Raw genomic sequence first — 15,418 nt, 5'->3', positions numbered from 1 at the left:
TGCAATTCTCATCCAAGCTGCATATCGAGGATTCGTGGAAAGACGAGAGTTCTGTATGCAAAAGAAAGCTGTGATAAAACTTCAAGCATGTGTACGAATGTACCAACAAAGATCACGATACATGGAACTCTGTTTGGTTACCTACAAAATGCAGGAAAGAGTGCGTGCTTGGCAGTGTGGAAAAGAAATTCGGAGGAATTTCTTGAACTTAAAACAAGCCACGATCACTTTGCAGACACAGTTTAGAATGATGAAGTCCAGGAAACGTTATTTAGAGCTTCAGGTAGCTTGTAGAAGGATCCAGAAGCTGATACGAGGATTTCTAGTTAGAAAAGGTTTAGAATTTTAAAATGGGCCACTCTTGTACTCCAAGAAAGGTACAGAGCAAAGAAACTAGCTGTGGTTTGTCGTAGAGAGTATTTACTTGCTCAAGGAGCTGCTATCACTCTGCAAGCTGGAGTCCGTGGCTGGAAGGTCCGGAAAGAAATCGAATTCAGTCTCGTGCGTGTATTTTGATCCAAGCTCAGTACAGAATGTTTCGGCAGAGAAGTAAATATCTGCTAATGCGAAGATCAGCTGTAATAATACAATGTCGTTACCGTGCTTGGAGTTTGGGGAAAAGAACCATGTTACAGTACCACATCAGTAAGGGAGCTATTCTAACAATACAGGCTTGGGTACGGGGGTGGATATGTAGACGATTGCTGCAGAAGTATTGCAATAATATTGTGACAGTGCAAGCATGCATCAGACAATATTTGGTTAGGAAGAAATACATTCAACTGAAGCAAGTGGTCATCAACCTACAAAGAAGATACAGAGCTGTCAAGGCTTGCAGGTCAGCAAAACACGAGTTTCACAAGGTTAAAACTGCAGTCGTAACAATTCAAGCGGGTTACAGAGGCTGGAAAATTCGGCAAGAAGTTCGTCAGTGGCATTTTGCTGCAACAAGGATTCAGACTTGCTTCAGAAGATACTCAGATCGCAAGTCTTTTCTTAAACTTAAACAAGCAGTAGTAGTTTTACAGAAAGCTATCAAAGCATATTTGATGGGACAGAAAGATAGAGCTTTCTACTTGAGCTTGAAGGAGTCTGTGATAAGAATCCAGGCAGCATATCGGGGTTGGAAGCTTCGATCAGCACTGAAACGCAGACGAGATGGTGCTGTAATAATTCAAACTCTTTACAGAGGATATAGAGAGAGAAAGAAATATGCTGCAAAAAAAAGAGCAACATTGGTACTTCAAGCTCATTTCAGAGCTTTTCTGAACGGAAGAAGGGAATTGGAACGTTACTTAGTAATGAAGAAAGCAGTGTTGGTAATCCAGAGCTCTTGGCGAGGGCACCAGGTAAGACAACACTTGAAGAAAGAACACCATGCAGCCATAATCATTCAGAGATACATCAGGGGATTTATTGCTAGAAAGAACTTTCAGAGAAGAAAAAGTCTGTTCATCAGGATCCGACAGCTTGTAACTGATGTTTTAATACTCCAGAAACTCAAAAAGAGAATTCTGAGGAAGAGACGGGCTACCACATTGGTACAGGCTTGGTTTAAGGGATATTTAGTCAGGAAAAAAATGAAGGAAGAAAAGGCTTCAATTATAATTCAGTCCTACATGAAAATGTTTATAGCAAGAAACAAGTTTCTGGAAATGAGGGCTGCTTGTGTTACTTTACAAAAGTATGTCCGTGGTTTGATAAAGAGAGCAGAATTTTTACAGATGTGTCGTGCGGTTACATTCATTCAGCAAAAGTTTAAAGCAAAGCTCTCTGGACGAGCTGAGTACAGAAGGTACCAGTTGCTACGTAACGCTTGCATCAAGGTGCAGGCTTGGTGGCGAGGTTACGTTGTAAGGAAAACGGTTGGTCGTAATCGTTGGGCTGCTACCACAATACAGGCTGCATACAGGACACATAGGACAAGAAAACAATTTGTTCAACTGAAAAAGACAACTGTACTTCTTCAACAGAGATGGAAAGCAAAGTTACAATGCAGGTTGTATCATCAGCAATTTGTGCAATTTCGTCAGAGTGCCATAATAATCCAAAGCGCTTACAGAGGCTTCGTGGCAAGGAGAATTACGAAAACCATGGTTTCTGCACGTATTGTTCAGTCTGTCATACGTTGCGTCATTGTAAGAAAGAAATTCTTAGTAATGAGGTCCTCGGCCATGAAGTTGCAGTCTTGGTATCGCATGGTGCTGGCTAGGGGGAAGTACCAAAAGAAACTCAGGGCAGTATATGAAATACAGAAATACTTTCGAAGTTGGTTGTTAGCAAAAGAAGTGAGAAAAGGCTATCTTGAGCTTCGAAAGAGTGTTGTGATAATTCAAGCGTGCTTTAGAGCAACAATATATAGAAAAGGTTTCAGGTTGTGAGAAATCGTGTTGTTTACATTCAAACCTCATATCGAGGGCGAAAACTAAGACAACAGTTTCTTCTCCAGCGAAGAGCTGCTGTGGTGATTCAACGTTGGTTTCGGGCAATACGTGAGGATCGAACACAAAAGATTAGGTTTGTTATACTTCTGTGTTGTTTGACCATTGTAGCTATTGTTGCCTGAAAAAAATTCAGTAAATTTGCTTGTATATATTATTTGTTAAGTGAATCATTTAAAGTTTTTCAATTAAGTTTGTTAAGCATATCATAACTTGAAATTTAGTATGCACTGCTGAATTGTTTACAAAGTGTTGGTTTTATAGAATAATAGATACAACTCTATTTTATGTTAAATAATGCATGTTGAACAACGTGTTGAAATATATACATCAAGATTTGTTTGGATTCAACAAGTGATTTAATTGGAATATGATGTGTACCTGTTTGCTTCTATCAATAATTTGTTTTACTATAAAATTTAATGTAACACTTAAAGTGTATTGGTAAAGTTACTTAGCCAAATAATAGTAATGATTTATAATTTAAATAGATTAAACAGATGAGGATCCCACTGGGTGATTAACTTTATCACGAATATCTTTAAAATGTAAATATTTATTTATTGTAATTAAAATCAACATTTCTCCCTATAGAAGCTGGCTATTTTGAGGCATTTTTTGTGATTAACAACAAATCTTGCAGTTCATGGAAATTTCTTTTGGCCTTAAATGGTGCGGTTTTAATTACAAAAATAAAGATTTCCACTGAAAAAGTGTTCATGATATCACATTATATCCAGTTTGTTTCTCACTTGGTAATGTCTTCATGATATCACATTATATCCAGTTTGTTTCTCACTTGGTAATGTCTTCATGATATCACATTATATCCAGTTTGTTTCTCACTTGGTAATGTCTTCATGATATCACATTATATCCAGTTTGTCTTCATGATATCACATTATATCTCACTTGGTAATGTCTTCATGATATCACATTATATCCAGTTTGTTTCTCACTTGGTAATGTCTTCATGATATCACATTATATCCAGTTTGTTTCTCACTTGGTAATGTCTTCATGATATCACATTATATCCAGTTTGTTTCTCACTTGGTAATGTCTTCATGATATCACATTATATCCAGTTTGTTTCTCACTTGGTAATGTCTTCATGATATCACATTATATCCAGTTTGTTTCTCACTTGGTAATGTCTTCATGATATCACATTATATCCAGTTTGTTTCTCACTTGGTAATGTCTTCATGATATCACATTATATCCAGTTTGTTTCTCACTTGGTAATGTCTTCATGATATCACATTATATCCAGTTTGTTTCTCACTTTGTAATACTTTTATTCTGAATTTTTCTTCCAACTTGAAGCGAAGATTCATTTCAGTTGCATGTATTACAGAAATTGTAATGAACAGTTTGTGTGAAATAAGTTTAAAAAATGATTACAGGTTTGAGAGATTACAAAGCAGCACAGTGAAGCTTCAAGCAGCTACAAGAGGTTGGTTAGTACGTCGACAAGTGAAAAGGTTAAAGGCAGCCATTACAATTCAAAGATGGTACAAAAGTGCTCTGATTAAAAGACGTTATCTGAAAATCTATCGGCCAGTGTTACTACTCCAAGTCAAGGCACGTAGTTGGTTACAATGCCAGCAACTTCTTCAGATGGACCAGCAACTTGAAATTAGAGTAAAATTACAAGAAGCTGTTCGTGGTTTCTTGGCTCAAAACACCTGGATGTAAGTAAATCATTGTTTCAGATGTTGTTTTTTTTTATCAGCTACTTTATGTATCTATATTAGTCGAAACATTGTCGAGGTCTGTTCATTAGTTGAAATTGTAGATTATGAAATGCTCTAAGATCTAGGTATACTAAATGTGGCACAGTTTACCAATGAGTTTAAGCTGCTTTAGGATGCTAAATGTTGGAAAAACAAACATTAAAACGTTTGATATTTAGTCCTAAAATCTGTATTCATATCAAAACACTGATTTAACAAGTTTTCATTTTAATCTTTAAATGTTTTGAAACTTGATTTGTTGAATATGTTACTTATGGATATCACTGAGTACCTCTAAAAATAATAAATAGAATGTCTGACCTTTCCATTTACTTATCACAAAAAGTGATAAAACTGAATGTAATATTTAGATTAATAATTAAATAGGGGTGTTTGTGTGAACTTGCTGTGTTAATAACAAAGTTTTTATGCTAAACATTTCTGAAATGTTGAATTTCTTGTTGGTCATATTACTGTAGTATATTTTGTATTATTGAATATTGATAAATAATTATCTTTTGTTTATTTTAAATTATAGGCTTTACTTATGGCAAGAACTGTCAAAGTGGAATGTTTTGTAGCCATGGTATTACGTCATCTATCGGCTGTACGAGTTCAAAGGTTTTACCGACGAATATTAAATTTGAGGTTGGCGAAGAAACAACTGGATGCAGTTGTTGTTATTCAGGCTAGTAATCTTAGTTTTTAAACATTAAATGTTCATACTGGTCAAAGTATATGGGCATTATTTTTATGCATAAAGAGTGCAACTTGATACACATCTGACCCCAGAAATTTGGGAATAAAATCACTTGTAAGCTACCATAATTTCCACACTGCTCTACAGTTTTTCAATTTAAGTACATTGAAGAAAATTTTTGTGGTAAGACTTTTTTTCAGACATTTCATTTTAGAGTTTATTTTTGTGTTTGGAAGATTGAAGTGTCTTTGCACTATATATAGTTTTTCTTCCAAAAGTTAAAACTAAGATATGTTTTTGGGTGAAAACTATTAAAGTTAAACATGTTTGACTGCAGTTGCTTTTATTTCGTTTATTATTAAATAGTGATTTACAGGTTTTGTAACATTTAATACAAGTTTTTGTCTGTCACAAGTTGCCATCAAGAAAACTTGTCATCTGTACCAGATCTCTTCAACAGAGCTGGACCTGTGAAAATCAAACGTATATGGGAATTCTTATTGTCTGTAAAACAAAACACGTAACAGTTTTGTAGAAGTATTAAAATGATCTTACCAGTCTCAATGTAAGGCATTGTTGTTTTCAAAAGAAGTGGGTGGGCCTGACACTTCTAGGCAGTTATATCACTCAAATCACAATCTGTGGGTTGTGGCTTGTGGCTTGAATCTTCATCCCACCAAACACGCCAGCCCTGGGGTGGTTTTGTGATGGTCAATTGTATTGTCTGTTAGTAACAGAGTAGCCCAAGAATTAGCAGTGGGTGGTGATTACAAGCTCCATTTACTCTAGTCTTTCACTGCTAAATTAGGGATGGCTAACACAGACAGTCCTTGTGTAGCTTTATGCAAACTTCCAAACAAACTACAAGAAGTGTGTGACAAGTTCAATTAATATATCATTTATGTTTTTAAGATAATGATTGGTTGAAAGTTGAGCTTGAAAAAAGTTTGTCATGTGAAAAGGTGTGGAAAACTATCAAAAGGATTGTGGAAATATGTGGTAGGGGGGGTTACTTACATTAAATGGTTTTTTTAATGTTAAATATCAAATTAACTCATCAGTGTGAATACTGTGTGATAATCCCTACAGGTATGACTTGCACATTTTAACGTTTTTCTAAACAAAGACAACTTATGAAAACAGCACAATAACTGTTGTATAACCTAGAACAAAACTAATATTTTATTTTTGAGTGTTTATGAAAAATAAAGACAATTTTGTTATGTTTATTTTATTACTATTACTGTAGTTAAGAAGTTTCCTTATTTGAGCTAATATGGCATATTTTAAATTATAAATATGTATCTCTTTGAACAGTGATATACATCTTAGTGGTTTTGGAAAGTGAAACAGAACATGCTTCTATTTTTATAAGTACTTCTGATTTTTGTAAACTTGCTTTTGCCAAAATTTGATTTATTGTAACTGTACAACTTGTGATGTCTTACATTAAGTATTTCATGACTTCTCCAGAGGTGGATGAGAGGACGCTTGCAGAGACTGTGGTTTTTACGTCTGCGACAGAACGTAATACTGTTCCAGAGAGCTGCTCGAATTTATCTTCTTACACAAGAAAAGGCAGCAACTGTGATACAGGCAAAAGTGCGTTCATGGTTGGTTTATAGGAGGTTGGTAAAGGAACAAAATGCAGCTACAGTTATACAGGTTTGTACAATCAAGTGTAGATTGGAAGGTAAAGTGTGTACACTGAAGTTTAGCATAAATATTGAGTTGACCTGTTAAGTTTTAGTGGTCAGATTTTTTATAAGGATTATTAGAGCTTGCATAATTCATGTGTGAATAAAATGTTATCCAGATCTTAAGTCAAGAATGGAACCAGTTTCTTCCTGGTCTGTGTAGAGGACCAGATAGAGATTGATGGAGAAGTGGGCTATGTCTTGTAGGTATACATGCTTTAATATTTAGCAGCTGGAACAATAAAACTGTTTGTTGAATGCAGGGGCTACAGAGGAGTCGAAGGCACGTTTTAGGATGGCTTTAGCCCTAGAGAGCTGAACCAATTTGAGTTGTGATAATGGAATTTTGGGTAAAACCAAATAGGAGGCTATTTTTCAACCAAACTTGTGTGTAGTGTAGCCATAACAGATTTGCCCTGTGTCTAATACCTTTGACCTTGAAGCTGTTTTAGGCCTGCCATTCTTGTTCTGATGTTTCCTGCAATGAGACCAGGGCGTTGCAAGTTTATTGGTTTTCTACTGTGATATGTCTACAGTTATCTGTTAACAATGTTTATTATTGGGTGGTATTTTATCACATAAGTGAGAAATAGATCTGTTATTTGTTGTTCATTGCCTTCTACAGGGATTTTTGTTGTTGTTGTTGCAATAATCAGATTTTTGCAGCTAACGAATCATGCTCAGAAAGTGCCTGTTAAATTGGATTTTGTAAAATGAATCTTGACTGGTCTGAGCAGGAGATTAGGGTATGTTTGTGTGGCACCATCCATACAGAAGAGAAGATATATTTAAGATGGCTGACCATTGTGTTGATCCATAATTATTTTATTATAATTCTGCTCATATCCAAAAGTTTCTTGCAATTATTTTATCTAATCAGATTATTTGGTCTGTTTTATAACCATCAGTATAACAATTTCAGGTTTGTTATAGTCTTTTCTCTGGTTCAGTAGATTTAGTTCCTAGATTTGTCGAATCGTGTTGCCTAGTTCAATCGTGTGATATGTCTGTTAACGAGTCAGGTGGTTCCGGGAATTTCAAAGGTCATGTTTCTGTTATATTACTAAAAATGTTAAAATCACTTACATTTAGTTGTAGTGGTTAGATTATTATTATCAGATGTGCAAATTAATCTGTTTTCTTTAGATATGTAACAGAGAGAAAAATTAGAACTCTGACAACATGTAGGTAAGTGTATCAGTTTCTCTTATTCTTTGTATATCATTTGTCATTGTTTAAAAATATAATATTGTAGTAATATGTTTATTTCACATCAGGCTGCTTGGCGAGGGCACGTGCAGCGTTGCAAACTCAAGAGTCGTCAACTGAAAACAATAAGAGAAAGATTGAAAACCGTTAATGCGAACGCTACTGAAGATAAGAAATTATGTAATCGAACAACTTCGGCTCTAGATTTCTTATTACGTTGCCGAAATCTATCCTACATCTTGTCTGCACTGATGCATTTAGGTGAGACTGAGATTTTTAGCTCTCATGTTACGACACCCACTTGTTTTAATTACTCTCAAGATTTGTAATTAGAAAAACAGGAGAGAAATAATTTTTCAAGTTTTATGTATGACCAAACGTTCTTGTGGGTCTTAAATCCAGGAATTTTGTTTTTTAGAACAAACTTAACTAAATTTCTCAATGTTGACGGATGACGTAGCGAAAAATGTCAAAGTTTCACTTGCTTCGGACACGGTGTTGGTTTATCTTTGCTGATGGTTTAATGTATTAAGTCTGTTACCTTTTAAAAAAACAAATTAATCATAATAGTACTAATTTCTGCTTTTATCTCTTCCATTCTGGTTATGAGAAAGTGCAAAGTGCTATTTTTATTATCTTATGGATTTCTCTGTTTCTTGGAAATACCAACATATTCAATACATTTCTGTTATATTCTGATGCTCACATTCTAGTGTGACCACTGAGAAAATGTACTGGAAAACTAAATGAAACATTTTGTTTAGTAAGAAGCCTGAGTGTTAATAAAATATTGTGACAACTTTTATCACGAACACGTGCATGTTGTATAATGCTCGAGTGTTTGTGTATGTCGTTCTATTCTGTGCTGCTAGGCAGTGTCAGATCCTTTAATATATGGCTTACAAAATGTTTGTTTTGAATATAAAAGTTGAGATTTTTGTAAGTTTAAGAAAAGTTGTACATGTGTAGTAAGTGTTTAATGAATTACAAATGATTTTGTTTGTTGCATTTGCCCTCTGTCTTTATATCTGAGAGTGCTTACATTACATAAGTAATTTTTGAGACTAGCAATTACACAAGATTCCATCTGTTGTTGGAATCATTTTTGCAATCACTTAAACGCTAGAGTTAACATTTTAAAATCATGAAAATTTTTCTGTTTCTGGGACCAAGAATAATTTTTTTTTACATTCTGGAAAAACTGTTAAAATGTTTTTATTCTGCGTAAAGATTTTAATGGTTTTACCTTCACTTGAACTAAACCAGGAAAACTTATTAAACACTGGTGTGTGATATAATAACCATCTGAGGTTGTCTGTTATAGAATGAGTATTGATGTAGAATGTCTAGGATGGAAAAATATATTTTTAGGCCTAACAAAAGTGATAAATTCATGTTAGACTGTAGATATTTTTTCTTCACGTTTCTCCTAGTAAGTTCCCTTAAGAAATGTAGGTGGAATTTTAAAATGAAACTTTTGTTTAACCAAAGAAAACGATTGTTTTAATTATTTCACTATTAATCTTTCTTTCTTCTAAAATTTTTAAATTTCACTTACTGTGTTTATACCAAAGCTTTTTATGTTGTCCATAATTTCCTTGTAAGGTTGTTTTACATTTTTTGAAAGTTGTGCTAAACCATTTTATGTAATTGCCCAGATGTTGTTACCCGGCTCTCGGCGTCATGTTGTGAGAAGATAGCAGAAGGCAGTGCAGTAGAAATCCTTTTCCAGTTGATACGAAGCTGTAACCGAAGCTTGCCTCACATGGAATTGATTAAATATTCCACAAACATCTTGTTAAATCTTGCCAAGGTTTGTATTCTCCAACAGAGATTCTGTTTCACTTGGGTTGTTACCATGACAACATAGGTTCTGCTTCAAATGTATTATTGTTCCTTGATCATTTTATTTCTAAATATGATCTAGGAAGGTCGAAACGTTGGTCTTTGCTTATCAGTAAGTGTTAATACCAGCCGTTCTAAAATACATTTTTATTTCAAGTGGGTTTCTCGTCATCAAGAAAGGCGAGCTGTTTACATTGTGTGACGTTTAGCTTCTTCAATCTTCCTCTTATCCAGTACTGCATGTTTCTGCAACACCTCTATAATACTGAGTTATTTCTTGTTGCAAGTTAACCTTATTTTATTTCATTTCTAAACTGGTTTTTATAAACCAGATGCTTCTGTAATGACAGTTTAACACCCGGCTTTAAACTTACATTAAATATTTTCTGCTATTTTCCTTTATTTGTTTTCATGAAATCTTTGCATTGTTTTATTATTACCATAACAAACAGACCTTAACTCTGAGAAAAGAACTCTAACAAAAGAAGAAAGTCATTGTTTTATTATTACCATAACATACAGACCTTAACTGAGAAAAGAACTCTGAGAAAGTTTGTGTGTGAAACTGAAATCCTAACCATTCACAGAGCTTTAAAGGAGTATTATAGGTGGGGCTAGGGTTAAAAAAAAAAAAAAAAAGCCCATTTTGTGGTTTCACTTTTTTGTTTTTTTCATGATGGGCTCTGTATAAAACGTTTAGCCTGGGACCTAACTTACCCTTAATTTGTTTCCGTATAAAACGTTTTTCCTCAGCTATTACTATAAAAGACCAACTTAACTGCATCATTTTGTGATTTAAGTTTTAATTTATACCATTTTCATGAGAGTAAGAAGTACAAGGGATTAAAAAACACTTAAATTGCATTGAAATGAACTTGTAAATGTGTTTCAAACTTTACTACTGAAGAAATGTGTTAATTTCTTTGTTTTATGTGTATGCATGTGCAGGTATTACTCAAATATTGTATATATCTTAGAATACTGTTGTTTAAGCTACATTATACAATGTTATTGTATTTAAGATAAGTGTGTCATGTATTTATGGCCTAAGTTATCTTTAATACTGAGAGTACCCTTGTCTTTGATGAAACAAAGCATTATAGTTTATATAATTACACATGTAAGAAAAGCGTACTTAATTAGCTGTACTCGTTATCAAATTAGATTTCAGTTTTGATGTAAGTGGGCATCTGGTTCTTATCACAAATTAATAAGTGTAACTTGATAGCATTCTCTCTCTCTCTGTGTAATAGATGCACAGTGTGTGTTTCACTTGATTTTCTCATCATATTGTAACACAATCTCAATGAATTGTTTTCTTTCCACATCAACAGTATGATAAAACGGTGGATTCTGTGTGGACAGTGACTGGTTCTCTCGATACTCTGCTGGACCTCTTGCGAATCTACAGAGAGAAGGGTGAAACTATTTTTTCGAAAGTCTGTACACTGTTATGGATCTTCTTCCAGGATCCTGGGAAGGCCTCGGTAATAACGACTATCGACCAGCTAGTAGAAATTAAAATCTAGATAGACTTTTATCTTTGTAAACTTGTTACAAGGAAGAGAGCAGCCAAACAGAAATATCCGAAAATTATGGTGTCTGAAATGTGTCAGATTTGTTGTGAAGTGAGATGGTAAAAATGTGATTACATTAATAGGGTGGTGATGGTATACAATTAATTCTTAGTGTTTTAACTACACTGTTGTTTTGTTGTTTTAATAAATGTAAAACAAGAAATATATTACAAAGGATACTGTTTGCACACTAGGCTGTAAAATGGCACAGAGGATACTGTTTGCACACTAGGCTGTAAAATGACAGAGGATACTGTTTGCACACTAGGCTGTAAAATGACACAGAGGATACTGTTTACACACTAGGCTGTAGAATGGCAGAGGATACTGTTTGCGCACTAGGCTGTAAAATGGCACAGAGGATACAGTTTACACACTATGCTGTAGAATGGCACAGAGGATACTGTTTACACACTAGGCTGTAGAATGGCAGAGGATACTGTTTGCGCACTAGGCTGTAGAATGGCACAGAGGATACTGTTTACACACTAGGCTGTAGAATGGCAGAGGATACTGTTTACGCACTAGGCTGTAAAATGGCACAGAGGATACTGTTTGCACACTAGGCTGTAGAATGGCACAGAGGATATTCATCACAGTTATTAACAGTCTAACAAAAGATTATTTTAGTGTTCATTTTACCTCTACAGTGTTTATATTTTGTGTTCTTAAGTGTTGTAATACTTTGGTTTTTTTTCTAACTTGAATTTACATGTGGTATATTTGCAAATTTTCTAATTTGGGTCAGCTTTGATATTGTCCTGGAGAGAACAAACTGTGTAATAATTTTGGTTTGTTTGAAATCTAATTAATTGTGAATTTCTTGTAATGTCTTCTGTCATATTTTTATTTTTGCAACTGTCAACTGTCTTTATTATCTGAAACATATATTACTTGAAAGAGTGTATGAACTTAACTGAATGCTGACTTGACTTTGTTGTAGGTGATGAAATCTAACAAGAATGTGATGGAGAAAATCCAAAGTCTCCATTATCTTACCTGTCGGCGACACAAGATGGAAGAGGAAAGGAAACTGACCAAAGCTCGGTTGTCCACCACTCTATCGTCTTCATTTCTTTCATCTTCTGTGTGTTCCAAGAGCGTGATTTCCAGCATGTCTGTCTGCATTCCCCATGTCACCAAAACCCAGCCACAAATCCAACCAGACTGGATACTTGGACACAAACACATGCGAGAATTTATTGATCCAGTTGATGCTATAGTTGCAGTGATGAATATGTCAAAGAATTCCAAGCACTAGGACCGTGTCTTCCTTGTACATTCTTATGATTTTTATTCGTGTTGTATGTGTGCTGTAGTTCATACACCTCTCATTTTTATCACTTTTTTTAACCTGTATAAAAGAAAAACAAACAAAAACAGATTATCATGTACGTTTTTATGTTGTATAATAATAAAATTGGATTAAACTCAAAGCGGGAAAATTTTGTCAGTTATTAAAATTAATAAGTTACATTTTTATTTTTGGATTACCTCGTAACACTGTTTTGTTTCTTTTATTCAAAATAGTAGTTGTATAAAGTATGCATTATGGTACTGAAGGAAGTGATTTACATAAAGGCCAAACAAAATTTTTATTTGCAAGTTCTAACAGTTTATATCTGAATGTGAGAAAAGAATGTTGTATGTAAACCACAATATATCTGTAATATCTAGTGCTAACAATACCTATGCCTGGCATGACCAGGTGGTTAAGGCTAATACAAACAAAAGAATGTTGTATGTAAACCACAATATATCTGTAACATCTAGTGCTAACAATACCTGTGCCTGGCATGACCAGGTGGTTAAGGCACTAGACTTGTAAACCGAAGATCGCGGGTTCGAATCTCCGTCACACCATGCTCGCCCTTTCAGCTGTGGGGTCGTTATGATGGTACGGTCAATCCCACTATTCGTTGGTGAAAGAGTAGCCCAAGAGTTGTCAGTGGGTGGTGATGATTAGCTGCTTTCCCTCTAATCTTACACTGCTAAATCAGGGACGGCTAGTGCAGATAGCTTTTGTGTAGCTTTGCGCGATATTCAAAACAAACCTGATACGTGTACTTATGAGGCCAACTGGAATATGACAGACATATTTTTAGATTTCACAAACAACGACTGTTGTGGTGTGAATTAGATAAGTGAATTATTATTAATTCTATTTACGTCAGTTACAAATCAGATTGGTAACTTAAGGATTAATAACATAATTACTTGTTTTTCTAACGTCAATTTTATTATTTTATTTGCATTAATTTTACTGTCCCAAAAGAACTGGTGTTTCTGTACAAATACACGAGATTATAAAAAAGGCATCAGGCTTAGCAACTGTTTTGGAACAAATATGAGGTTATTAAAAAAGTCATTAGGCATAGCATCTGTTTCGGTACGACATGTAGGCTTAGAAAAAAAAAAGTTAGGCTTAGCAACTGTTTTGGTACACAACCATGAGGTTATTAAAAAAAACTTGTTAGGTACAGCATATGTTTCGGTACGATATATAAGCTTAGAAAAAAATGTTAGGCTTAGCATTATTTTCAGTATAATACGAGGGTTTGAAAAACTTGTAGGCAAATGTTACACGAAGTGACTAAGGTATTGCTTTGTTTGTTGTTTTTGAAGCAGACTTGAACCGAGGTGGGGGCAAATAAGATGACACATTGATTCTCTACTCGAAATTCTTCAACGAAACTAAACGTTTTAGGAAAGAAAAGACAAAAAAAAATCACATAACTTAGTATCCACTCCGCTGAATAATAATGAATGATTAATTGTGATGATACAATCACATATTAAAATACCTGAATAATTTTAGGTTACTAGTGGTTGGTAGAGGAGTGCATCAGAACCTATCTTACGGTTGTTAGTAAAGAAACACATTTCAACCACTATATGTTCCTTAAAAGTGTAGGGTTGTTCGTAAAAGGTGGAACACTTTTATAAACTAATGCGTTTTTATTTGGTTTTTCATGGAAATTTTCTGTAGGTTTGTTGATAATAAAGTGTCAACTGCCGCTTTTCAGTTGACTTAAACTGTGATGGATGAGTTAATGATGCTATAGCCACGGTCTTTTAAATGACTGCGCTTTTAACATGATTGACTTTAGAAAAACCATTTCCTTAATTACGTTGTCGTGGAAGTTGACACTTGTTTTCTTTCTTATTTCAAAAAAACAAAATTTGCATCCATTATAAGTTTTGAAAACCCTGTTGTGGGAAATCCTTCATGAAAATGAATCATAGATTCATTGAGAACAGGAGTGATGGAACCTTTCCAGTTCATGTATGTGATGTGCCTATAAATCTGCAGAATGTGTTAAAATTAAAGGAACAAAAAAAAAATTCGATTCTGAGTTTGCCCTCATTCATCAAATTGTCTTAATACAATGATACTGAAAGAAAATTTCGTGCTCGGCTAAACAATACAAGTATCAAACATTCCGGTTCACAAAAGTTAATTTTATTAACCGTTCAGTGCCGTAGACGAGATAACTCGTCCAAGCCGATCGGTAACACAGTGCCACGGACGAGTTAATTCGTTCTAAATAATACCTAACTTCAACGCTAAATGTCAGCACCATACATGCATTTGACCTACTTACAAATTGTTTCACTTTCGATCCAAAATGACGTCACGAAAAAGTTACAAAATGAAGAAGCATTAGAGTTGTATTGTAGCAGCTGAAATACTTGGCAGTCAACAGGTTAATCTAGACATTTTATATTTTTTATTTTGTATTGTATTGTTTCTTATAGCAAAGCCACCTCGGGATATCTGCTGTGCCCACCGAGGGGAATCGAACCCCTGATTTTAGCATTGTAAATCAGTAGACTTACCGCTGTACTAGCAGGAGGCTTTATATTCTTTAACCTTCATAAATCAGTTAGGTTTCTGATTGTTACGCCTCGTTCTATGGTTAAAATATGCGACGCTACAGTTAGGCTTAGCATATATTTGTTATTAGGGCTAGTATTCGATTTTGTTAGGCCTAGTTCTTACGCTAAAGTGCAGTGTGTTAATTATTGTGGGTTTGCCAAATAGTTTCTGGTTACTGTTGTTGGTGATGTCTCTAGACGGACATACCTATCAAACCAGTACTCGTGCACATGTCAGGGTTTTAAGACGGATTATTTTGGTTTGCCTCCCAAATCTTTGCTTATTGAATTACTCCGATGGACCAACGGTGATTTTACAGATTCACACATA

The 15,418-nt window shown here is 34.6% G+C and overlaps 2 protein-coding genes across 2 annotated transcripts; both read left to right on the top strand.

Annotated features, from left to right (window-relative positions):
• The first annotated feature begins 494 nt into the window (after positions 1-494).
• On the top strand, positions 495-4,138 carry LOC143247719 (uncharacterized). The gene is made up of 2 exons (XM_076496137.1): positions 495-2,517; positions 3,851-4,138. Exon 1 carries the CDS (start codon positions 534-536, stop codon positions 2,379-2,381), a length of 1,848 nt encoding a protein of 615 aa, XP_076352252.1. The 5' UTR covers positions 495-533; the 3' UTR covers positions 2,382-2,517; positions 3,851-4,138.
• On the top strand, positions 3,810-12,469 carry LOC143245951 (abnormal spindle-like microcephaly-associated protein homolog). Its single transcript, XM_076492202.1, has 7 exons — positions 3,810-4,088; positions 4,719-4,868; positions 6,354-6,545; positions 7,855-8,047; positions 9,445-9,599; positions 10,966-11,142; positions 12,152-12,469. Exons 1-7 carry the CDS (start codon positions 3,810-3,812, stop codon positions 12,467-12,469), a joined length of 1,464 nt encoding a protein of 487 aa, XP_076348317.1.
• Positions 12,470-15,418: the final 2,949 nt, after the last annotated feature.

This window comes from Tachypleus tridentatus, chromosome 3 (genome assembly GCF_004210375.1).
Source record: "Tachypleus tridentatus isolate NWPU-2018 chromosome 3, ASM421037v1, whole genome shotgun sequence".
NCBI classification, from domain to species: Eukaryota; Metazoa; Arthropoda; class Merostomata; order Xiphosura; family Limulidae; genus Tachypleus; species Tachypleus tridentatus.
The sequence above is the reverse complement of the archived record's forward strand: the minus strand, read 5'-3'. Positions and strand labels throughout refer to the sequence as shown.